This window comes from Sitophilus oryzae, unplaced genomic scaffold (assembly GCF_002938485.1).
Source record: "Sitophilus oryzae breed Bouriz unplaced genomic scaffold, Soryzae_2.0 scaffold_1576_pilon_pilon, whole genome shotgun sequence".
Taxonomy (NCBI): domain Eukaryota; kingdom Metazoa; phylum Arthropoda; class Insecta; order Coleoptera; family Curculionidae; genus Sitophilus; species Sitophilus oryzae.
This window is the reverse complement of record NW_022146254.1, coordinates 17,395,281-17,419,912: the sequence shown is the minus strand read 5'-3', so window position 1 is coordinate 17,419,912 and position 24,632 is coordinate 17,395,281. Positions and strand designations below refer to the sequence as shown.

At 31.5% G+C, this 24,632-nt stretch overlaps 1 protein-coding gene across 1 annotated transcript; it reads right to left on the bottom strand.

Annotated features, from left to right (window-relative positions):
* On the bottom strand, window positions 1-13,714 carry LOC115879396 (circadian clock-controlled protein-like). Its single transcript, XM_030896216.1, has 6 exons — window positions 13,583-13,714; window positions 11,612-11,701; window positions 10,251-10,389; window positions 5,510-5,643; window positions 3,531-3,683; window positions 1-275 (listed from the first exon to the last, which is right to left on the bottom strand). The coding sequence occupies exons 1-6, from the start codon at window positions 13,668-13,670 to the stop codon at window positions 124-126; spliced, it is 756 nt and encodes a 251-aa protein (XP_030752076.1). The 5' UTR covers window positions 13,671-13,714; the 3' UTR covers window positions 1-123.
* Between the last annotated feature and the right edge of the window lie 10,918 nt (window positions 13,715-24,632).

Sequence of the window (24,632 nt, the reverse complement as noted above, 5' to 3'; positions counted from 1 at the left end):
TTTACAGTTTTATTCTTGTTAAATTACACTTATAAACATTAATAATACTTCAACAGTACGATAAGCCCTTATGTAAATTTATCTCTACACAGACATAAAAAAAATAACAAAATCACACGGAATTTAATGTACAAATAGTTCGTCAAATGGGACTACCAATAGATATGCTCGTATAATTGTAGTTGCTGCTAGATTTATAACATTCGAAAATGCCGGACCAAGTTCATTGATGGCATCTTGTGGATTGTCGTTTAATACTTTGTTGATGTTGTCACCTAAAAAAGTAATAATATAATTCAAATGGTAAATATTGAATGGTTAATTTTAAGTAAAATAAAAGCTAATGTGAATAAGTGTTAAATAGAAAACAAAAATAAAATTATTCAGTTTATTCAATTTTTACCCGTTTGTGAATATTAAGATTTTTTTCTATTTATATTCACATCACATACTGTTTATTAGACAGCCAGCCGACTTCGCTTATTTTTCAGTAGGGACGGTAGTTTTTGAAAATTTCAAGTTCTTTTCTTGATTTCAAGACACTATCAAGACAAGAAGAGTAATCATAAACTTCAAGACAAGACACAGGAAATATTAAGTCAATACCAAAATTTGCTGTCAATAAATCAAGAAATCTTGAAATACCTTGACAATGAAAACGCTTAAACGCATTTATTTGCGAAAAATTTTGTCACATAATACATGGAATTTAAAGCCTAACCTAACCTATTTAAAATATAGGCTTAGCTAGAATTATAATTTTTAGCTTATCTTAAATAGAATTCTATTATCGAATTACTTATTATCTTCTTTTTCAAGAGTCGGTGCTGTTACTGGTATTGGATTTTTCGATTATTTTCGAATCTATAAAAATAACTAGTTCAAATTACTTCTTCAAAGGGAGGGGGGCCCAACATAAGAACTATATAGTATATCCAGTTAATTTTATGATTATATTTCAGTATCCGGAATTATTGATTTTTATGTAAACACTTTTGTTATGCTTTTGAAAACATGGTATACATTAGGGTAATTTATAATTTTTGTTTTTGGCACCGGGATCCACAATTTCGAAGAAAATCGCTAGTTTTTTTTTCTACTAGTACTGCCGCTAGTGCTACTATCCTGGATTGACGAATGCTGCTGCTTTTCCCTTTGCTGTCTTTTGCTGCTGCTTTTCCCTCACTTGTCATCTTGCCACGCCCTTTCTAATTTGAGGTTCAATCAAACACAAAGTTTACTTAATCTGAATGAGTTACATAGAGGCCACTAGCTTTTTAATTTTAACAGCCGGGTGGTCGGGGTTCAAAGATCTTAATAAAAGGGCGCCACGAGATTATACTCTATGAACTCGGCATAAAAGATGTTACTATTAAGTAGACTTCAACACTAACCTCGAACTGTTGAGTGCAACTACCATGAACTTCAAATATTACTGTAATTCGTTAAACTTAAGTGACTCTAACTTAACTATGAGACTAGACTGCAAATAATACTACTAAAAATGTTTAAGTAATTTATTAAAATATTAAAAGTTAATATTTAAAGAAATGGAAATGAATAAAAGTAAAATGATTGAAATATATTAAGTCAGAATTTAAGTCAATAAAAACTAAATCTATGACGTCATCCCCCTTAACTTAAACTAAGTATGCTCTAAGGGCGGAATACAAATATCAAACTAAACCTAACTAAAATCTAAACAGTCTTACTCTACTCGATGTGATATACTTGAAAACAACTCGGAAGTTCCTCCGGCTGAGCTACGGCGTATAGCTACAGGGTGGCTATGGCGGTGCACAGCAGCTCGGTGTACTGTCACTGGAGCCCACGGATGTCAGCAGAGGTACAGGTGAAAGGTAGGTGTTGAGATTTCAAATGGTGAACATAAAAAACTCTCAACGAGGGTTTATGATGTCCAACGGGTAACTCTACACACGGGCAACAGGAACGGATGGAATTCTGGACTGTTCTGTGCTACGGTCTGGATCGGTCTTCTTGCTCTTGGAACTGTTCGGGGACTTCTTGGGCACGTGCAATCGGAATATCGGTCGGAAAAAGGCTATTTTAATCCCATTACGGAAATTGGTCGGCGGTCCATGTAAATCCCACAAAATACAACCACGCTCTGACCAAATGTGTTCCGGAAGACTTAATCCTTCACTAGGAAGACCTGCTAATCACCAACAGGGAATGCTTCACGGAACGGCAGCCAGTTCTTCACGACGATACACTTCGGTCGGTGGATACACAAGAAGTGATGCAAGGATTCGATTTCCTTCACAAAATCAGATTTCAACCGGAAATCTCCCTCCAGGGTATAGATAGAGAACTATATATCTTGACTAGTCCAACTCACAAAAAGGCATAAATAAAAAACGATGTTCTAGATTATTTTCACAGCCATCTTCGATATCCGGTCAATGAACGAACTAAACTCACAAATTCCCACAATTAAATGAACGAATTGCACACCGCGATCCACATCAAAAATAACCAATTTAACTACGAAATTTTATCTGATAATTATAAAATTTCAATAACCAAAACAAAGAAATAAATCCGAAAACATCTGATTTGATCTGACAGTGACAAGGGACAAGCGATGACCAAAGATATAGAGAGATGGACAAAAATTCTAATGCTGGGCGGCATCCAGTGACAATATTCTGTGGCTCTATAGCGCGGTGTATATCGGGTTGCATAATTGTAAAATTTAAATAAAATAATATTTAACAATAAAATTATAGTAAACATGATGCAAAAATAATAGCTATTTGCGATATTTTATGAGCTAGCACACAGAGGTCGTTGCGAGGAAATTTGACTGTTACAATATTTACAAAAATCCTTACGCTTACGTTTCTGTTTATTGCTTGTTTGTAAATATTTAGAACCGAAATTGGAGCCAATTTGATCAGATTTCTACTTAAGAACCCCATCATCATGGTAAAATAAGAGATAATTTGAATTAATATAATATACTTTTTACGACCATTATTTACAACCTGGCATTGCAAGTATAACAAAAATGATAGAGACTATGGCTTTGTAAAAATAATCTTGCTCAGCTGAAAGGGCTAAAGCTCACTCGTACTATCGTGCGAAGTGCAATGCCATGTTAAAAAAAACAAATAAAAGACTAAAAACCACCAGATTCAGTGTTAGCAAGCAACGCAATAAGGATTTCGATGGGGAATTACCGGTTAACCAAGAAACATCAAGATCTTTTAGAAATTTCAAGATCTTGAAGTTTATTGAGTCAAAACAAGATATGAAACGACAAGACAAGATTTTTGTAAGTTTGGTTGAGTTGATTTTTTTTCAACACAAGACAAGAAGTTGTCATCAAGACAAGAATTCTTGTCCTGTCGACCCCTATTTTTGAGTACCCGTGCTTTATACTTTCATGTTCTTCAATATTCTTTCATGTTCAAACTTTCAAGTTCTCTGAAATTCTTGTCTGACTAGTCGAATAGTCTATAGTTTTGTTCAATGAAAATTCATTTTTGAATTTGCATTTTACTTACCTAGCTGTTTATTGCCATTGAACAGGTTTTCGAAATTAAAATGTGCTTTGTTTATTTTGAAAGATATATCGGGTCTAATATTTGCAGCATATTGCTTGCCATCTTTTCTTGTTATCAGATCGTAATCCACAGAATAGTTGAATGTACAATCACCTAAAAAAATATGCATTATTAGAAAATGTTTATATACAGTATTGCCCAAAATTTTTAACAAAAATCAATTTTATTAAATGGTACACCCTATGTATTATATATTTTTCTGGTTTTAGCCAGATTTTACAAAACTCTTCAACTCCTATTAAGTATGTCATATACCTATTTTTAATAATTTGCGATTTATTCCAATTTTTTTTCTATTTTTACCCATATTTTTAATACAATAATTACGCTATAACATCATAGTTACCAAGACAAAATGTAATAATTATCAAAATTTGATGTCTGTTCAGCAAGTTAAGAACAAAACTTGAATTTTAGTTTAATTTGTTGTAATAAGTGTAGAGGTAGAGATAATAGTTACAGATATTCCTGAAAATAAAATAGTTAATGTAACTGATGTACACGAACAAGCTAAGAAAAAATATTTTTTGAGTGAGTACTATATATTATATTTAGAGTGAGTACTATAGATTATATAGAATAGATGTAGATTATCTAGAAAATAGTTTCAGTGCGTAATGGGACGGTTTTGAGGCAGTAGTAATATTGGCTTTGCGAAATGAATAATAAATCAGAATTGCTAGGAGAGGAAAAACCTTTATGTCGCAGAAAATTCCTATAGCAGTAGTCGTCAACAACTAGGTAATCTAGTATTATCCTAATCTATGGCTATTCGCCCCAAGGGAAAATCCATGTCATCTTTCATAATACAGAAATACACCAAGAATTTAGCGACTGTGATTTTAGTTTATTTAAGTAAAGTTAATGAATATAATCTAATATCAAGTGTAAGTAATTGCTAAACTACTTGTTAATGATTAATAATAAATATTTTTGTTTTGTCATGACAACTATGATGTTTTAGCATTAATGAATTGAAAATGTTCAAAATTAAAAAATTCAGAATAAGTCGCAAACTATTAAAATTAGATATATGATATACCTTATAAAAGTTCAAGAATTTTGTAAAATCTACCAGAAAAAATGATAATATTCATTATATATGTATAGCGTGTGCCATTTAAAAAAAAATGAGATTTTTGAATTTTAATTAGTTGAAATTCATGAATATATTTTGAACACCCTGTAGCAACTAATTAAAATATCTTATATAATTCGTATATCTTTTTGTGCATCTCTGTAAAAGTCTCCTACCAAATTTTAGTAGTCCAACTTCAGAAACAATAACATCACTAACCATTTTTTACCCCACTGCAATCTAATATTTGTTTAAACAAATTGAAATATTACAAAAACTGTTAATTTTAGGTATATTATTATGTAAAGAAGTTATAGAATTTGACGCAAAATCTAAAAATAAAATATAAAATAGGGTGTTACATTTAAAAAATCGTATGTTATATCCGCCCCACTTTTTTGAAGCAACCTGTATACTCTATAATAATTTGAAAATGTGTATCTTAATCTTTCCTATAACTTGTATATTTAACTATTTTTGTAAACATTAAAACAAGTGAGATAATGGACTTTATCGTTGATTCACCCTCTACAATTGTCAAAAAAATGTCAATGCCGATTTATCGAGAATGTGTGAGATACAAAATTTCGAAAAAAATACAGAGACTACAAAAATTAAGATTATCAACACGTCCTTGGTTTCAGATTCCCTTGACTTCGCAAATCTCTTAACAGATTTCGTCCTATTGAAACGAGTTTTCGAGTGACATTGTTCATTGGAAATATTTTGCAATCTGCATTGAAAAAGAAATTGCAAAATAACTTATAAGTCAATGTCATTGGCGTAAAATAACGTTTATTATAGGAAATATACACAAATTATATCATTAAACGATACATACCAAACTCCAAGTTGGTCTTTCCATCTCCTTTAATAGGTAATACTAAAATCTGTCCATCCATGTTGTAATGAGACTCAAGTTTTATTTGTTCAACATAAACTACTATATCAACGCGTTTCTTATCAAAGTCGATCCTGAAAAATGTAATATACACTCAGATGCAAAAAAAACGCAACGGAGAAAATTTTGGTCAAATTTAAAGTGTCATATTTTTGTTGTTTTTAGCCCTATTTTCATATTTTTTTAGCAAACTGTATATAATTATGTCAACTTTAATTTACAAACCCAGTTTTTTATAAACTTTAGTAGTTGGTATATTATAGAGGGTTAATCGAGGGGTTGGTTTTCTAAATATAATTTAGAAATTTCCCTAAAATATAATTATTTTACGGTCAGAACCATGTCTCCTTAGCATTTTGTTTCTTCTTCTTCTTATCACGCCCTCTCCTGCCAAAGGTTGGCGATCCAAATGGCAATTGTGGCTTTGGAAACTGCAGCCCGGAAGATTTCCGCAGACGAGCGTTCAAACCATCTCCTCAAATCTTTTAGCCATGAGTTCTGGCGTCTTCCTACTGATCTTTTCCCTTGCACTTTGCCCTCTATTATGAGGCGCAGTGTTTCGTATCTACCACCTCTCATCACATGACCCAGGTATTGCATTTTTCTTTCCTTGATGGTGTTCAGTATCTCTTTTTGTTTCTGCATGCGCTGGAGTACTTCATTGTTGGTGATCCTTTGTACCCATGAGATTCGCAGCATCCGTCTGTATATATACATTTCGAAGGCTTCTATTCTCTTCTCGGTCTGTGAATCCAGTGTCCAGCTCTCACATCCATAGAGTAACACAGAGAAGACGTAGCATCTGGCCATTCGAGTTCTGAGATCCGCACTGAGGTCTCTTCTTGTAAAAAATGATTTCATTCTCACGAAGATTTTTCTCGCTTGCTCAATTCTTGAAAATATTTCTCTTTTCGGGTCGCACTGACTATTGATGTTAGCTCCTAAATACTTTATTCAGGTCACTTGTTCGATTGTTTGTCCCTTGACGCGCAGGTGTGCATTTGTTGGAGTCTTAGAAAAGACCAATAGTTTGGTCTTGGAGACATTGAGATGCAGTCCAAACATCTCACTATAGTGGACTACGGAATCTATAATGCTTTGCAGTTCTTGTATATCGTTGTCTATTATAACCGTATCATCGGCATATCTGATATTGTTCATTGGGATTCCATTGAACTTGATTCCGCCCTGAATTCGATCCAGTGCTTCTCTAAATATAGTCTCCGAGTACAGGTTAAACAGGAGCGGAGACAAGACGCAACCCTGCCGAACACCCCGTCTGATTTGTATATCTTCCGATGTTGACTGCTTCATCTCAACTACCGCCGTTTGGTGCCAATAAAGTTCTGATATGAAACGTAGGTCTTGTTCGTCAACTCCGGTTGTTCTTAGAATTTTGATCATCTTCTGATGATTAACACAGTCGAACGCCTTACGATAGTCTATGAAGCATGCAAATACATTCACATTCATGTCTCTACACCTCTGTGTCATTACATTTAGGGAGAAGAGTGCTTCACGCGTTCCGAGTCCGTTTCTGAAGCCAAACTGGGTGTTGTCCATCTGATTTTCGCACTTCTTGTAGATTCGAGTGTGGATGATTCTAAGAAAGGTTTTGAGGACATGGGACATAAGACTTATCATCTGATAGTCATCACATTGTGAGGCGTTGGGTTTCTTTGGCAGGGTTACGAATGTTGAGTTAAGCCAATCTGACGGTATTTTGTTCTTTAGATCATGTCAATACATGCATTCGATGATTTTTAAGAGCGAAATGAACTTGCCACAAACAATTTGCAATTTCTTCAATTATCATTTCTTTTTGAAGCTATTTTTTAATATGACAAGGCGGCTTTGGTGACTATTGTGAACTATATACTACTATGAACTGCCCATAATGTTCGACGTTTGGGAAATGCTTGGCAGGAGGGTTGGAGGTCGCAAAGCGGTACCAGCTTCATTAAATGAACTTCGCTTGGTCCTTAAAGAGGAATGGGAAAACATAACGCAATATAATATTGCAGCCTTATATGAACGGAGATATACAGGCAGTTATAGCATCCAAAGAGACAATACAAAGTATTAGAGTACTTTTACAATTTTTTTTTGTTTGTATACTTGAGTATTACAGATGTTTTCTTTAACATCGTTGGTTCTGTTATTGTTATTAATATTTATTAAAACCAGGGCTGTATCGTTAGTCTTTAACTTTTTTTTTTTTTAATTTAGTATAGAGTATCGAATACAGTGTAATATGACGTTACGACAATAGTCACTAAAACCATCTCGTCATATTAAAAAAAATACATCAAAAAGAAATTATACCTAACTGATTGACAATTAAACAATTAAAAATTGCAAATTGATTGTGATCAGTTCACTTCGCTCTTAAAAATTAATACCTATATACTTTAGGAAAATTTAATTTTACATAATTTTAAACAAAATTATTGCACAGGGTGTTTTAAAGTTAGGGTCTCGATTAACCCTGTGTAATATGCCAAATACTAAAGTTTATAAATAACTGAGTTTAGGAAATAAAGTTGATATAATTATATACACCTTACTAAAAAAAGGGTTAAAAATAACAAAAATATAAGACTTTAAATTTAACGAAAAATTTCTCGAGTGTATTTTATATAAATTTAACCATAGAATTAGGCTTTATTTACAATGCTAAGATTATTATGCCCATTATTATTAATGCCCATTATAATTATGAGCATTGGAAATTAATTATAAATATGTATGAGATATTTTTTAATATAATACAAAAAATATTTATCGTAAATTTCATTAAAATTCCATAAAATGTATACCGATGTTAATAAGCCTATTAGTTTTAAGTTAGTCATATAATTGGACATTTAATTTTTACCAAATTTAACACTTCATTCGAATAACTATCTAGTCAACATGTTCATTTTTTGTCAGTAATGACATGTATTGAATATTTCCATTATAAATATCTTGAAAAAGTTGCTCCTATCGATTTTTACCAAGATACATTTTTTACGTAATAAATGACAGAAAAATAATTTCCCAAATTTATTATTTGAGTGAAAACTATCTATTCAACGTGTTTATTTTTCGTCAATAATGAAATGTATTGATTATTTCCATTCTAAATATCTTGAGAACTGTTGCTCGTAGCGTATTTTTACAAATAGGTATTTTTACGAAAAAAGTCACAGAGATGTATATTTTTTCTCTCGGTAGTTTTATACAGATACGGACAAAAAGTTGTTACGCTTCAAAACAGTTAAAACACATGTAGGTGGCGCCCTCTACTAGTAGGAGTCCTATTGACATCAAAATCAAATTTTTCATGTCAAAAAACTCCGAGACACCAATTTTAATCCAAATATTGACGATACTTCAGAAATTATTTGGAAAAAATCGAAATAAAAATGAAACTTCTACACCCTGTATCTCTGAAACTAGGCATTTTAGGACACACATTTATACGAACTTTTTTACTTATTTTTATCTGCAGAATATGCTGCCGAAGTTTCCGGAATACAGTTTGGACCACCCTGTATACCAGGCAATAGGGCTTTTCGGAAACTGTGATCTGATTGATGGGATTGATAGGATTACTAATCCAGACGTTCGAAAAGTGATCTCAAAACGAGTCAATGCGTTCGGAAAGTGATCCGAATAACTCGACTTTTGCCATATGTTGTGATCCTACTAACCCTCCTAATGAGGTGGGTAGAATTAATCAGCTGATCATTTCTAGGATAATTTTAAACGTAACGGTCCGCATAGAAGTATAAAGTTTTTGGTATTACCAAGTTTTTTAATAACCGTTTTGTCCGAAATCACTTTATCTAATGTTGGTCAAATACATGATATTTTGTTAGTGACCGTAAAAATGAGCCAATCAGCATAGCATCAAGTAACTCTAGATTTTAAATAAATAAAAAACCAACAAGTAATTCTAAAGATGCTGACTGCGAAAAAGCACTATCGGAGACACCCAATAGGAAAAAAAATGAAAACTCAACTACAGAAAAGTGGTTTAAAACATTTATATTAAAATAGCCAGGCATAATGAAAGAATGGAACTTGATAGACAATTCTGAAAATTTTCATCACAATTGGTAGATAAAAATTGATATATTTTTTTATTATTAATATGATGGAATGTTTATTATGTTGGCAGTAAATAAATGATTAAAATAAAGTTTATAGTGTTTTTGTTTTAAATGGCATAATTTTAAAAAAGCCTAAAATAAAACACATTTTGTTTTTATAAAAATTTACAGAAGTCTTACAGAAACTAAAAAGTATACTTAAAGCAAAACAAAGAGGATAAAAATAGGTCTTATACAATCGTTAAAGAGGGATATTAGGATTATTTGTTTAATTTATCTCTTTTTACGAAATATATTTAAATGTGATTGTTAACCCGGTAAATCTAATGATCCAACCGTTCGTAATTAAACTACCAGCTGATTACTCTCAGCACTGATCTTGGAACAGCTGATTAGTAAACTACCTAATCTAGGATTTTATTTCCGAAAACCCCTAATAATACTTATATTTAGAACGTTTGAAATTGTTTAAAAACTTATTTGTGGCGTTTTAAAAAAATAGCATGTTCTATTAGGAGTAAAAATATTCGGAGTAAAATACCCATTAATCTTTACTTGGCTGATTTTCAGTAAACACTTACTTCGCATCTTTTAAAATGGCACGATTTAAACCATATATTTCACAATTTGTAAAAAGGATTTTCAGTTGGCTGCTTGGATTCAATTCAAGTTTTTCCAGTACCCATGGGTTTAAGCTCGGACTGCCAAATTCTGGGTCTCCTAAAAATATTTTATTATCATTGTTAGTTACAATAATAAATCTAAACACATAATTAGTTTAAAAAATAGCTGCCTTATCTTATGTTACCATGATAGAAGTGAAGAAACAGTGTGATTATAAAATTGTTTGTTTTTCGAATGGTTATATTAATGATTAAGTTCCAACATCTTATATTGATTTCTAATAGTATGCTGCTAATGCATTGCTTACGGAAGCTACATATATATATTTTTGAAGTCCATTTGATCAAACTAGAAAATAATTACTACTGTTAATTACTTTCTTCTATGAACAATCTACCTCATTGTAAATTATATTACATGGATTGTACCCTGTGTTAAAAAAACTCATAATTTTAATTCTACTTTTGCTGTTTGTTCTCGCCATAATTTACATGGGTAATTTGCATATAAACTGAAGGTCCATAACAATACTTTAAATTATTTTAGTTTCTACAAAAATGTATAATAAATGTTAATTTATTGAAAAAATATAAATTCGTAAAAAAAATGTCCACTTAGCATCGATCGATTTTGAGAGACATTAGTTTGGAAAATATAATTTTATAATATATAAATTCTTCTTGAATACATTTAAGTGCCTAACAATAAAGCTGCAGTTATTAAAAAATAGGTACAATGATTTATATATAATTTTTTGCTAAAAATCGTTTCATTAGCGTTGAAATAATAGTCGATGACACTGACCATGAAATTTACATATACAATCTTCTGAGGATGTTAATTACCGAGGACAAAGTTTCTGTTCCGAGGGCCTATGGCCCAAGGAACAATCATTGCCCGAGGTTATTAACACTTCATAATTTCCGTGGTACATAGATAATTTTATTTCTTTCTGAATTTAGGATGTTTAGTCCCATTTTAAACTCACACAAATGTTGCATTTATTAATCTTCCGGTATTTGTGCATCAAAGCTGGTAGGAACTTTGTTTGTTGCCAGGTTACTATTGTATTAATTGACCTGTTTATAAATACACTGTTGTTGTTAATCGAGGTCAGTTTTTTTGTAAAAAAAAAACGCTTTTTTTACTAATTCGGCACACGTTTGTGTACCTTTCCATTAAAATAGAGAGAATATTAAAAAAACCTTAAGAAACACTTCGAAAAAAAATTGTTTACAATGGCAAATTTTTCGAGAAAATTACAGTGTTTACTTTTAAATGCTTGGAGAATAATAAAATATTTCTATAATATACTTACCTTTCGATATGTGTGGAATGCTTGCAACAGCATGCTTCACAATGCAATCCGACAGATCGGACGATAGTCGACAGGGTGATATATAATTTGCTGAAAATTAAACAAAATTCATCAGTTGTTTATTTATTTTATTACAATAAGGCATAATATTAAAAAAAAAAGATGTAGCAGTGGCCTTTGAAATAGCAAACAATAATACTAAATCTATGTTTCTAGATTGTAGATAATGTTTCTAAAAACCGTTGACGTTTTGAAAGAATATTAAAAAAAATAATTATATATATAATATAATATATAATATTAACTATATTTAAAAAAAATATATAGACGTATCTGTTGAAAGGCTACTATATACTTCCCGAAACGTTAAGCATTTTTTTGTCCGTTACCAAAAAAATGCTTAAAAAACCGTGTTTACCGAAAATAACTATTTTATTTTGTAGAATTCCTTACCGTGGCGAAATACCCATAGGACTTTTCTGAAGAGATGAATCTGCCACAGAGGTATACCGGGTGGTGCATCGTCGGACGGGACATAGGAAATCCCATGTAAATTTTAATGGGGTCAATTATTGCTTCTCTAATTATTTTAGAGAATAATTATTCTATTTAGGTTTATCGAAGAGCACTAAAATCCATATCTAAAAGAATAACTTTAGATATCTTTGATTAGCTCGTTTACGAGTTATCGCCGATTTCTTTTTATATATTTCTCCTTTCTTATGGCCCTGTATTTACTTATGAGCAACAGTCAAAGTAAAAGATAACTGTCAAATGAAGTTGTCATTTCAGAAATTTACCTATTTAGTGCTTTTTTATTATTGAAAACTTATTCCTACATCGAAAATCTTAAAGATGTATTTATAAATACAAATTAATATGAATTAAAGTAAAATAAAGTAATCAATTACAAGGTTAATTATAGTATTATTTCAATATTCAATAAATTTTTAATTTAGGTACTACTAAATTGTTAGAATTTTAGGATTTAAGAAGATGTTCAAATATTCCCCCATCGACTGCTAGACAATAACCCAGGCGATCATAAAATTCTCTTCTTACATTCGCTAGTTGGTAAACTGAAATTCTATTGCATTCGGCAGAATAACATTTTTTAACTCGTCTAGATTGGGGTATTTTTTATCCTTGTAAATTCTGTTTTTTAAATGGCCCCAGAGAAAGAAATCATTTGGCGAAATATCAGGAGACCTTGCTGGCCAATTTACTGTATAATTTAGGCCAATAACGTTTCCGTTAAAACTATTGTCTAAATATTCTCGAACAGCCAAGGTACTATGTGCCGGGCAGCCATCAATTTGGTACCAAACTTCCTGATTTTCCCTAGCGGCATCATGTAAAGCAGGTAAAATATGATTTTCGAGTAGTTCCAAATAATATTCTGCATTTAAATTTCGCGTAAGAAATAATGGCCGGATAATATTACGTCCGAATATCCCTGCCCAAACATTTACTTTCTGTGGTCTGTGGTGTCCTTGTTTCCTATCCCTATCCGTGTTTGCTCTTTCAATCATATCTTGACTGGTGCTCATAAGTAAATATAGGGCCATAAGAAAGGAGAAATATTTAAAAATAAATCGGCGATAACTCGTAAACGGGCTAATCAAAAATATCTAAAGTTATTCTTTTGAATGTGGGTTTTAGTGCTCTTCAATAAACCTAAGGAGAATTATTCTCTAAAATAATTAGGGAAGCCAATAATTGACCCCATTAAAATTTACATGGGCTTTCCTATGTCCCGCTCGACGATGCAACACCCGGTATATGTGAAACTAGTAATTTTAGGATATACATTTATATAAACTTTTTTACTCATTTTTATCTGCAGAATATGTTGCCGAAGTTTCCGGAATACAGTTCGGATCACCCTGTGTAATAAGACTAATATGAGAATACGTGCCTTATATTCCCTCAATTAGGGGATATTTATTTAGAATATGGTATTTGACTTACGCAGGTGTTTTGATTTAAATTTCTTCTGTGCCACAGTCGAAGACAACAAACAACCGAAAACAAACAAAGCACAATTCAGCAATATCATTGTTGTTAACCGGACGATTTTTTCGAACAGAATGGCGAAATTGTTTTAATTCGATGCTAATTTATAAGTTTGATCATCATTACGACCCGTTTGTTGGTTCCAAATTTTTTTTTTTAATTTAAATGAGCTTCTGCGGCCGAAAAAGTCAAATTTGGGAAAAAACCAGTTTTGGAATTATTGTCATGTGTCAAGAGCGGAAGACGATTTATTGGTTTATTGGGAGGACGCGAGAATTTTACAATAGCCATATCGACTTTGCTAATATTAAAAAATGCGAATTTGCATATTTTTATGGTCATTTTTAAACACATCTTCGGTAATACTGATACGAGTATACAAGGTCCGGCACTAGTGACTCGTGCATCTGTAGCTCAAATAAACCATATGCCAAAATGTCAAACATTGGCATATGATATGTCATTCTATCGAGAGCGTCATTTTCTATCGAATAAAGTAAAAAAATACCGATGGTGTCATTTAAAAATCAAAAGTTGTAATTATTTCCGGTGAAACAGGAAATGACAAAAAACAATTGAATACGTCAATCAATCCTAATTTATGTCAGAAATTATGTCAATACGATATGTCATATTGACATACCAAATCTCGTTTTTTATCTGAAAAATTAAATAAGTTATAGGGGTGAGCCACTTTTGAGATGCACCCGGTATAACATACAATTGAAAATAGACGGGAATTGAGGATATCTGTCATTTTATATAAAAAATTATGCAACAAATGTCATCGATCGTCGTTTTGAAGCCAATATGACACCGGTTTTTTTTTCTATTATACCTTCTAGAAAGATTATTAAATAAATATACAAAACAACCGTTCACCACATACGACAAAGAATATTGTAGCTAAACGATCAGATTTTTACAAATTGTATTGTTGTTTTGGGTTCGCTGAAGGACTATTAGAGCTACAATTTAAAAATATTTTTACAAGATACAGAGTATTCCAAATAAATAAAAAATATCAATGTTGTATTTTTTTTTAACGGAACACCCTGTATATTATTACATTTTTAGTTTCTACGATTAAAATAAAGGTAAATTTGATTAAGGTTTATCACACTTAAACCTTACCGTTTTTGAAATATTTTCAATTTTGTGAAATTGCAGTAAAATTTTTAGGGCTTTATTTCTCCAAGGGTATCAAAGCTTTTAATACTAAATATTTACTGAAGTTTATTTATTGATCAGTTATTGTGTTGCAATAATAAAAAAATACTACCTCATACAGAGTGTCTAAAAATTTATTTTAAATAATTTCTAGATTTTAACGGCAATACCTGTTCAATTTTACAACCTAACCTAACCTAACCAAACACCCTGTATATTTTAGGAGAATCAGATGAACAATTTAATTGTCTATCAAATTATATTATACCATTTTTTACCTATCCCTTCAAGTTTTGGTAGAAAATGTATTTTCTTATAATTTAGACCTCATATCAATATACCCATGGTATATTGACATTTTAGATTGTTTTTAGAGCAATAAATGTACAAAATTTATAGGTGCTAAAAACGATAATATTACTAGTCCATTTGTATACAAAAAGAAAACTATTTAAGTCTTTATAAAAGAGTATACCATTAATTAAATATACCACCATTATTTCCGTCCAAATATTAATTAATTACATACTTAATTGTGTTAGTTAATAAATTATTCTAAATAAATATGGATTTAAATCAGAAATCAATATAATAATAAGTTATGAAAATGAACGTCACTGGTGTTATAAATAAGCATTCATGAAATAAAATTTATAAGGGGGTAGTTTTAACCACACTGTCTAATACACATACAATATTCGGTTTTTTAGTATTTGGAGCAATTATTATTAATCAACGCAAACAGTAAATTAACATAGTTTGAATACTGGAATCATATTAATTTTTTTCTCTTTAACAAATATTTAAACTTTTTTAATGAAATAAATCGACAACATTAGTAGCTGTACTCTTTAAAAAATTCTTATATCTTTGAAAATAATCTAAAATGTCAATATTCCATGGGTATATTGATAAATGAGGTCTAAATTATAAGAAAATGCATTTTCTACGAAAATTTGAAGAGATAGGTAAAAAATGGTATAATGCAATTTGATAGAAAATTAAATTGTGCATCTGATTCTCATAAAATATACAGGGTGTTCATATTAGACCAAACAAGTTATTGCCGTTTAAAGTTTAAAGCTAGTAATTATTTAAAATAAATTTTTAGACACTCTGTATAAGGTAATATAATTTTTATTATTGTAACGCAAAATTTGGTAAATAGAAATACTTCAGTACAATATTTGGTTTTAAACATTTAAATAAGCCTAGAGAAATGAAGCATTAAAATTATTACTGTATTTTGAAAAAAATCTAAATATTTTAGAGACGGTAAGATTAAAATGCGGTAAACCTTAATCAAATTTACCTTTATTTTAGTCGTCGAGACTAAAAATGTAATAATATACAGGATGTTCCATTTAAAAAAATACAACTTTGATATTGTTTATTTATTTGGGACATTCTGTATCTGGTAAAAATATTTTTAAATTGTAGCTTTAATAATCCTTCAACGAACCCAAAACTTACAATTTGTAAAAATCTAATTGTTTAGCTACAATACTCCGCGTCGTATGTGGTGAACAACCTTGTATAGGGTAAGTCCGGTAGAGATGCCCCACTCTTCTTTTGGGGCTAATAATACATATTGGTAGTTAATTTTAAATGAAACTGATGATGCAATCCTAAACTATCTTTAATAATAATTCATAATAGGACTAAGATAATAATATAATAAGTAAGTATATATAATAGTAAGAGAACAATAAAAAAAAGAAAATTGGCCATCTCTCCCTACGTTGCGGGAGAGATGGCCTTCCAACTTGGTAGAAATGCCCCGCAAAAAAATACATATACATATTAGTTAAAGATCTAAGGTTATTTTTTATTTTTTTAACTATTATCCAAAAGTTGAGGATGACCCTATGCTTGCTTTTTCTGTGTTGTTGTTTGCCTCCCTACGTCTCAAAGTCCTTGCAGAGATTCCAAAAGCATGCTTTATGCTTTTATGCCCATTTGGTCGGTATTAAGGACTTGCAAGGCAGCAGCTAATTATTTTTCATACCATTGAGCGCTTTCGAGACATTTTATTTTATATTCAGTAGGCATGATTAAAAAAAGTTACTTTTAGTAAATAAATTAGTAGGGCATCTTTACCAGCTTTCTATGTGGCATCTAGATGCCCCACCGCAAGGTTTTAAAATGCAGCGACATATGAGTAATTTTTTGAAGTTATGATACTTCACGAAGCATGTATTTTAATATAAAATGGCATGAAATACCAAAAACTGACATAATATTACGTTATTCCCACGCGACCTCTGACAGCAAAAAAATATATTCTTATATAAAAACAGTTCTTTATAAAAACTAGCCTATTTTTTTATTGACATTTAAATTATGTCAGACCATAATAGCAGCAGTTGAACTACTGCCGTATCTAGCGAGAAGCAACTTATAAGTCACATGATTATAAATTTACACGCTGTGGCCATCTCACCGGGTGGGGCATCTGTACCGGACTTACCCTATATGTTCATTTTCGCCAAAGCGTTTAGGAATTGCATAAATAGGAGTGAAATATTTAAATTTAAAAAAATGTGAAGAAAAATCCTGGATAATTTAATAAAATACTACAGGGTGAGTCTTAAGTGAGTGCAAATATTTTAGGGAGTTGTATATTTCGACTCTAGAAACACGTCTATGAGTTTTTTTCGCGAAACGGCGTGTAAGGTTTGTCCCCTTATGTTATTGAGTAATTCCAAAATTCTGGCTTGAGCTCCCTTACTATTTATACATACAAAATTATAAAATAAAACATGACTAATTATGGTTTTTTGGACGCCGACTTTATTTGTTGACAAACTATAAAATGTTAAAAAATGGTGTTTATTTTTAAAGGATTCATGAATATTCTGATATACTTAAAATGATATTCTTTTATGGTCACTAGTTGATATAGTATATATTTGAAGAAGGCTAATAAACGTTCCATTATACCCGGATTTTAGCTTTTTTCAATGACCTTGACAGCTTATTAGAAATTGTAAGGATACCAAAGACATTAAACAGCGTTAATTATTCTTTCTGTGTCTATGGAGGTTACCTGCCGTTTTTGTTATGCGACTAGGGTTACCAGAGGTCCGGATTAATCCGGACATGTCTGGATTTTCACTACATCCGGTTGGGTCCGGGCGGATTTTTTATAAGCCCTCGGATTTTAATGTTCAATTAAGAAATGTTACAATAATGTAAAATAATACCGTATGATCGAGAAAAAACGGCGTCCAGTTGGCTGGGAAATGAAGCTCGCTGTCATTTTATATCGTCGGTGAAATGTGATAAACTGCTAACTCCATTATTCCTAATTTTACAGGAGAGCAAAAAACGGTACAAAAAAATATGTACACATGTAGGAAGTATTTTCATGTGTTAATATGATAAAGAGATAAGAATTTTATTTGCTGAGAAACAATATAACTGAATATTTCGTGTTACATCATTTTTTTCAGACACAATAGGGAGATAGCAGATATTCGTCTTGCAGAAATAAGAAATAAAAATATACTTCTGAAGATAGCAACTTTTATTGTTTGAAATTTTAAAAATGGAATTGAATATTACCCAAACAGATTTAGAAATAATCAATTAAATTTAAAAAATATATGATATTCATAACCATATATTTATTATTATAAATATATTACCGTAGATATATATATATATTTCGTCGGTCTAGAAGCAAAACATACAAGTCCAAAAACGAATAAATTTTTAATGCATTTTTAAAGATCTGAAGTAGCAGCATTTTGAACTTAATGAATATGAAAATAATTTAAAAATTAAACTTATAATTCTTAGAAGATATGGTAGAATTCTTCCATGCTTATCCTAATTTTTATACAACGGTAGTAGACCGAGCTTGGAAAACAGTGCGTGGTTTTATTAAATTTTTATTACTTTTCTCCTTATTTTTTTAATTTTTATGTATCATTTACATGAAAAAACGTGGAAAAAAATAAAACTGATTAGGTATTATGGAAATTCTTGTACAAGTAAGTAATGGTTATTTAAACTATTTATAGCACGCCGATGAATTGCTCGTATATAGAGAATTTCATTTTTCCCCTTACCCTTTAGGGATACCCCGTATTTACAGAATGGATCGACGCAGGGTCGGACTGGCCATATTATATATTATATATAACTATTACTACAGCCTTCGCTGGCCCCCTTCATAGTACATTATTTATTCTTAATAATATTTGCTTTTGCATTGCATTGGTTTACCTTGCATTAGGGTAGTTCCCTGATTTCTATACAGGGTGAGTCTTAAATAAGTGGAAATATTTTCAGGGCTGGTAAATCTCGATAAAAGAAACATAATATTTTCTCTTTGCCGTTTTTTCAAATAAATCCAAAACAACCGAGTTATTTCACTTTTAAAATTTCTAATTTTTGGCTATAATTTTGAGAATCATTGGATTTTCTTTCTTGTAAATTTAATCTACTACCTATGTTGCCATATTACAAACAAAGTATGTTTTTAAACTAAAAATTAAAAAAAAATCCAATTTTTTTTTAAATTCCAAATTTTCAAAAAAAAAATTTCGCCCAAAAAACCTCATAATCGTGTTTCTTGGGTCGAAATATACTACCCCTAAAAATTTTTTTAGGGGTTAAATTTGCATTTATTTAAGACTCACCGTGTATATAATAGGGAAAAATTGACCAAAACGTAAGGCGAAAAAATACGCAAAGAAATCCACCCGGGCCCCTTCTTACATTGACACCCGGGCCCCTTTGGCCTAGTGCGACCCTGGATCGAAGTACTGTCCTAAAGAAACATACGAGTAACAATCCGTGTGTTTGCTTTAGCGTGATCGTAACGAAAATTATGGACTTAGCAGCATTTCGGTGGCTATTTCAGATCACTGGAAGTTAGCAGATATTATTGAGTTAAAATTGCAAATTTTATTTAATGGGAAAAATGTATTTGCTTTCCCTACTTATAGAGTATTTTTTTTCTCTTTCTAATGGTATAAAAAAACTTATTAACGTAAAAAATGGAGTTAGCAGGTTATCACGTTTCACTGACGATATGTAAATTTATATGGGAAATGTCATCGATCGTCATTTCCCAGCCAACTGGACGCCATTTTTTTTTCGATCATACGTTATATTAGTTTTAATAAATTTAGATACTTAAAAAATAAAATAAAAAAACTAAAATACTTAAAACTTAAGTTTTAAGTTCTGAAAGTTGTAAATTAAATGTATTTTTTTCAAACGTCACAAAAGTATTCATTTTTGCGACGTGCTTACTTACAAAGTATTACTTTTAAATATTTTTATATTATTTGGAACGTTTGAAATTGTTTGAAACAATATTTCTGGCGTTTGAAAAAAAAAACATGTTTTATACGGAGTTAAAATGATTTTTGTGCTTCGCCTTATGTCAAATGTATACCGCTAAAAATTATGACGTCCGGATTTTTGGAAAGGCTTGCCCGGGGTGGACAAGTTTTCATCTCGTAACCCTATATGTGACTTCTGTTCGATATTAATAATAACTTATAATAATATTAATAATTTATAAAGGGAATTAATACATATGCTATCCCTTTTTATGAAATACATACTATACACATTTGTAATAGTAAATTGGACTAAACACCGACATTCAAGACATTAAGAGAAAGACAAATAAAATACTAATAAATTATAGATATCACCATATACATTCAGCTACGGAGAGACTAACACTACCGCGCACTCATGGAGGACGGGGATTATAGTCTATGCGGCAGACCCTCAAAATAAGGTAAAACGTAGCAAATTCGGTTAAAAGCATGGAACTCGCCAGAGTTGTTATTTGGACCATTTTAAATAATTTGAGCCGCAGCACCCCAAATTTCACCCCTTATGATGATGATTTTACCACTTTTTACAAAAAAGGTTAAAAATATTCAAAATCTTAATGCCAACGCCAATTGTATAATATTTGGTGACATATTTTTATAAAATTTAACTAAAAACTAATAACTCAATTATTAATTGTTATTAATATTATTATTATCAATAAACAAAATTAAACTGATATGTTTATCATCCCTACCCTAGAAATAAACGCAATATCGTAATTTTTATACTTTTAATAATGTTTAACCTGCTTTAAGTGACGTCACTGTGTATAGTGGAATAAACAAAAGAAGCAATATAAATTAATATATTGTAATAATTTATGTTGAGCAACGAACAAAATATTAATCATTAAACCGTTTGCCGGTGAGTAGATTTTTTATTACAATAGGTACCTACACTAATTGCATGGCTTCGGTTTTATTTTTTTGTTTTTAGTGTAATATTTGCTTCTTTGTAGCATGAAAAAAAAATGAAAAAATATAAAAATAAAATAACGGTGGCAGTATCGCATCCCCTAGATAGCTTAATAGATTGGAAAAATGTTGTATCTGTCAGACTGGTGGTGGAAAAACTATGTCCTGCCAATAATCCAGTTGTTTTCGCCAGTTGTTTCGCTTCGAAATAAAGGATATGGTACTTTAGCTTCTAATTTACTACTTTTAAGTAATTACAATCACGTACTTCCATCTGGAATGCAAATAAATTGTCTTAAAGGGGAAGGAGAAATTGAGAAAACATTAATCGAAAAAAAGAACTGTGGCACAAAGCATGCAACTTAAAATACATTTCACCAAAATTGGACATACATAACCTAATGAGGCAGCATGTTGCTGTGAGTCTCAAGAACAATCTCAGGCATCTATTTCGCATATTTCGCAACAAAGAGGGAAAATAATTCTGGTCGAGCAACAAGATCAACAACACCATTGGTAAATGTAAAAAAAGATGTTTGTGTCATATGCACTGAACCAGGTAATAAAAAAATGTCTTACATTTGTGTGCTACTGAGACAATATATAAAAAAGTGGAGCACTCTGCTAAAATTCTTGTTCATACGATTTGATAGCCCAAGAAGCCAAATACCATCTAAAGTTTTTGGCACGTCTATACAAAAGAAGAAAGAAGTCGTAATGTTAAAGATGAACAAGAAAATACGGTTATGTGTAAAAGTCTGGAAAGTATGTAAGTAATCTGGAAAGTATTATTGAGAATTGTAACTCCTATAATGTAGTAACTAAGGTGGGCGACAGCTGCAGGTCATCAACTGGCCGTTTTACCAACTTAGAAGGTGTATCCTGTGCCCAGCTGGACGAAGCAGATGGACGAATAATCATGCACGTTAAAGGCATGATTATTAACGGAGCCAAATCGGTGTTAATTCGTTGTGCTGACACTGACATTTTGATTTTAGCTATATCTTTTTTTCCTCAATTTAACCGCCTAGGCCTATAAAACCTCTGGTTGCTCCATAGCTCTTCAAAAAATTGCGATACATTCCTGTTCACTGTATTGTGGAATATTTTCGTGACAGAAAATCAGAAGCTCTACGCGGCTTTCATGCTTTCTCTGGATGTGACACTGTGTCTTTTCTGTGATCAAAGGGCTAACGGTCGGCTTGGAAAACTTGGACAGAAGATACAACAACTGCATTCCATGCAATATCTTTCCCCCGCAAGAAGTTAGAAGATAATGTGCTTCAACAACTTGAAAAATATGTGGTACGCCTATATAATGTTCTGTCTACTAATAACATAAACAGGAAAACACTTGTTTGCAACTGAAAATAGGCCACTTACGGTTATACCACCAACTCGAGCTGCTCTACATGAACACACATTAAGGGCAGTATACCAGGCGGGTCATATTTGGGGTAGAACTGACCAAATATATCAAGATGATCTACCTGCTCCACTTAGCTGGGGATGGAGGGTAAGGGAAAATGGGTACCACTGTGGTCGAAAAAAGCCCAAGTTTGGGAGTCATGCAGGTCACTCGATACGTGTGGGTGTAACACGCAATGTGAAACAATGCAGTGTTCCTGCAAAAACATGACTTACCTTGTACAATCGCCTGCAAGAACTGCAAAGGAGAATGCAGTAATAGGAGATAAACGATTCTGAAGAGAGTAAAAGTAAAAAAACTATTTTTTCTTGCAGCTCGAGATTTCAATGAATTTTAAATACCTAAGAAGCCAGCTTATACTTGTTTTTTATTGTTATTACGTAACTATAAATAAACTACTTAATTAAGATTAAATATAAACTTAATTTTTTTTATTACACCAAACGTTAGTCCCAGTTTCTAGAAGTGTAATATTGCCCAAATTGGTACAAAGAATCCTTGACGGCGCATCTAAGGGAGGGGGATAACATTCCTTCTCCCCCCATGGGTGCGCCCATGTTCTTGTCACAAATTTAATTACATTTTTCGTACCAAAACTTACAAAAATATCCAGCATTTTGGTCAGGATACGGTAATATGTTAAAGAATGAAATTTTGACACTTAAATATTACAGCCGTAGAGCCCTAACGCTAAGTTATACAAAATTGGCGTATTTTTTTTTGAAATCTTCATGTTCGAAAAAGACAATAAAATTAAAAAAATATTGAAATAAATTTGTGAAAGATTTTAACCCCTTAAAAAATAAATAAGGGTTGCAACCCTACCCCAACGGGTGAAATTTTAGGTGCTGCGGGTAAAATAGCTTAAAATGACTTATTAATCAACTATGCCAAGTTTCATGCTTTTAACCCAATTTGCAACGTTTTTTTTATGGACCGCATGTACTATTAATTAACATCGCTACTTTATTAGACAACCAAAAAAATCCTTAGAACAGTAGTTTACATAAAAATCTAGAACATCACATTTACACAAAGCCGTAGTTGCAGCAGACACAGGATATTCCCCATTAAATTTATCTGCAGACACTCAGTTCATGACAATATCAAACGAAGTAAAACACCAAACTTGGCTACAGAAAGCCTTACATGGGAGATATGCTCATGTCCTAAACGGTTCACATGTCGATAAAAATACATCGAACGCGTGGTAAACGTGTGGAAAATTGTTTCCCGAGACTGAAGGATTTATGTGCGCCATACAAGACCAGGTAATCAGCACTAAAAATTATAAAAAATATATAATAAAAGACGGTACAATAAACGATAAATGTCGACGCTGTAATACTGAAACCGAAAATATCCAGCACATAGTCTCGGGACGTCAAACTATTGCGAACACCGAACATAAGTCAAGGCATGATGATGTAGCAAAAATCTTACATGAGCCTTCAACTATCAATTATAACACCTTATTATAAATACTCACCGCAAAAAGTTTTGGAAAATGAAAAAGCAAATATTTATATAGGGATAGAGCCCTGATAACTGACAGAACCATCTCGCATAATAGGCCAGACATTACAGTTATTGATAGAGAGAGGACAGAAGAAGGTTTTTTTAATAGACGTTCCAGTGCTAGATTGTAACAGCTTGCAAGCTGCACAGAACGAGAAAATTCGTAAATATTCAGAACTTGTATTGGAAACAAAACAGTAATGGCATTTTGAGACTGTCATCGTGGTTCCTGTTGTATTATCTGCTACCGGAGTGATACCATACACGCTACAAGAGTCACTTACCATATTAAAAACTATTCCATCCGCTATCTATATCAGCTTACACAAGGCAGTAATATTGAAAACCTGTAGAATTGTCCGAAAATTCCTTGGCGGTATTTAGTAAATATTTGGATTTACCTTGGCATCGAGCCCGTAAATCCAAAGAAAACCAGTGAAAATTACTGAGATAAATGAAAATTAATAATCATAATATCATTTTTAATGCCTTTATTTCAAATTTGTTATACAAATTAAAAGAATTAAGTTTCGTAGAAAATTATAGTTACACAAAATTTTTACATTTATACAAAATAATCATTAGAACAATATTGTTCACTTTCAAG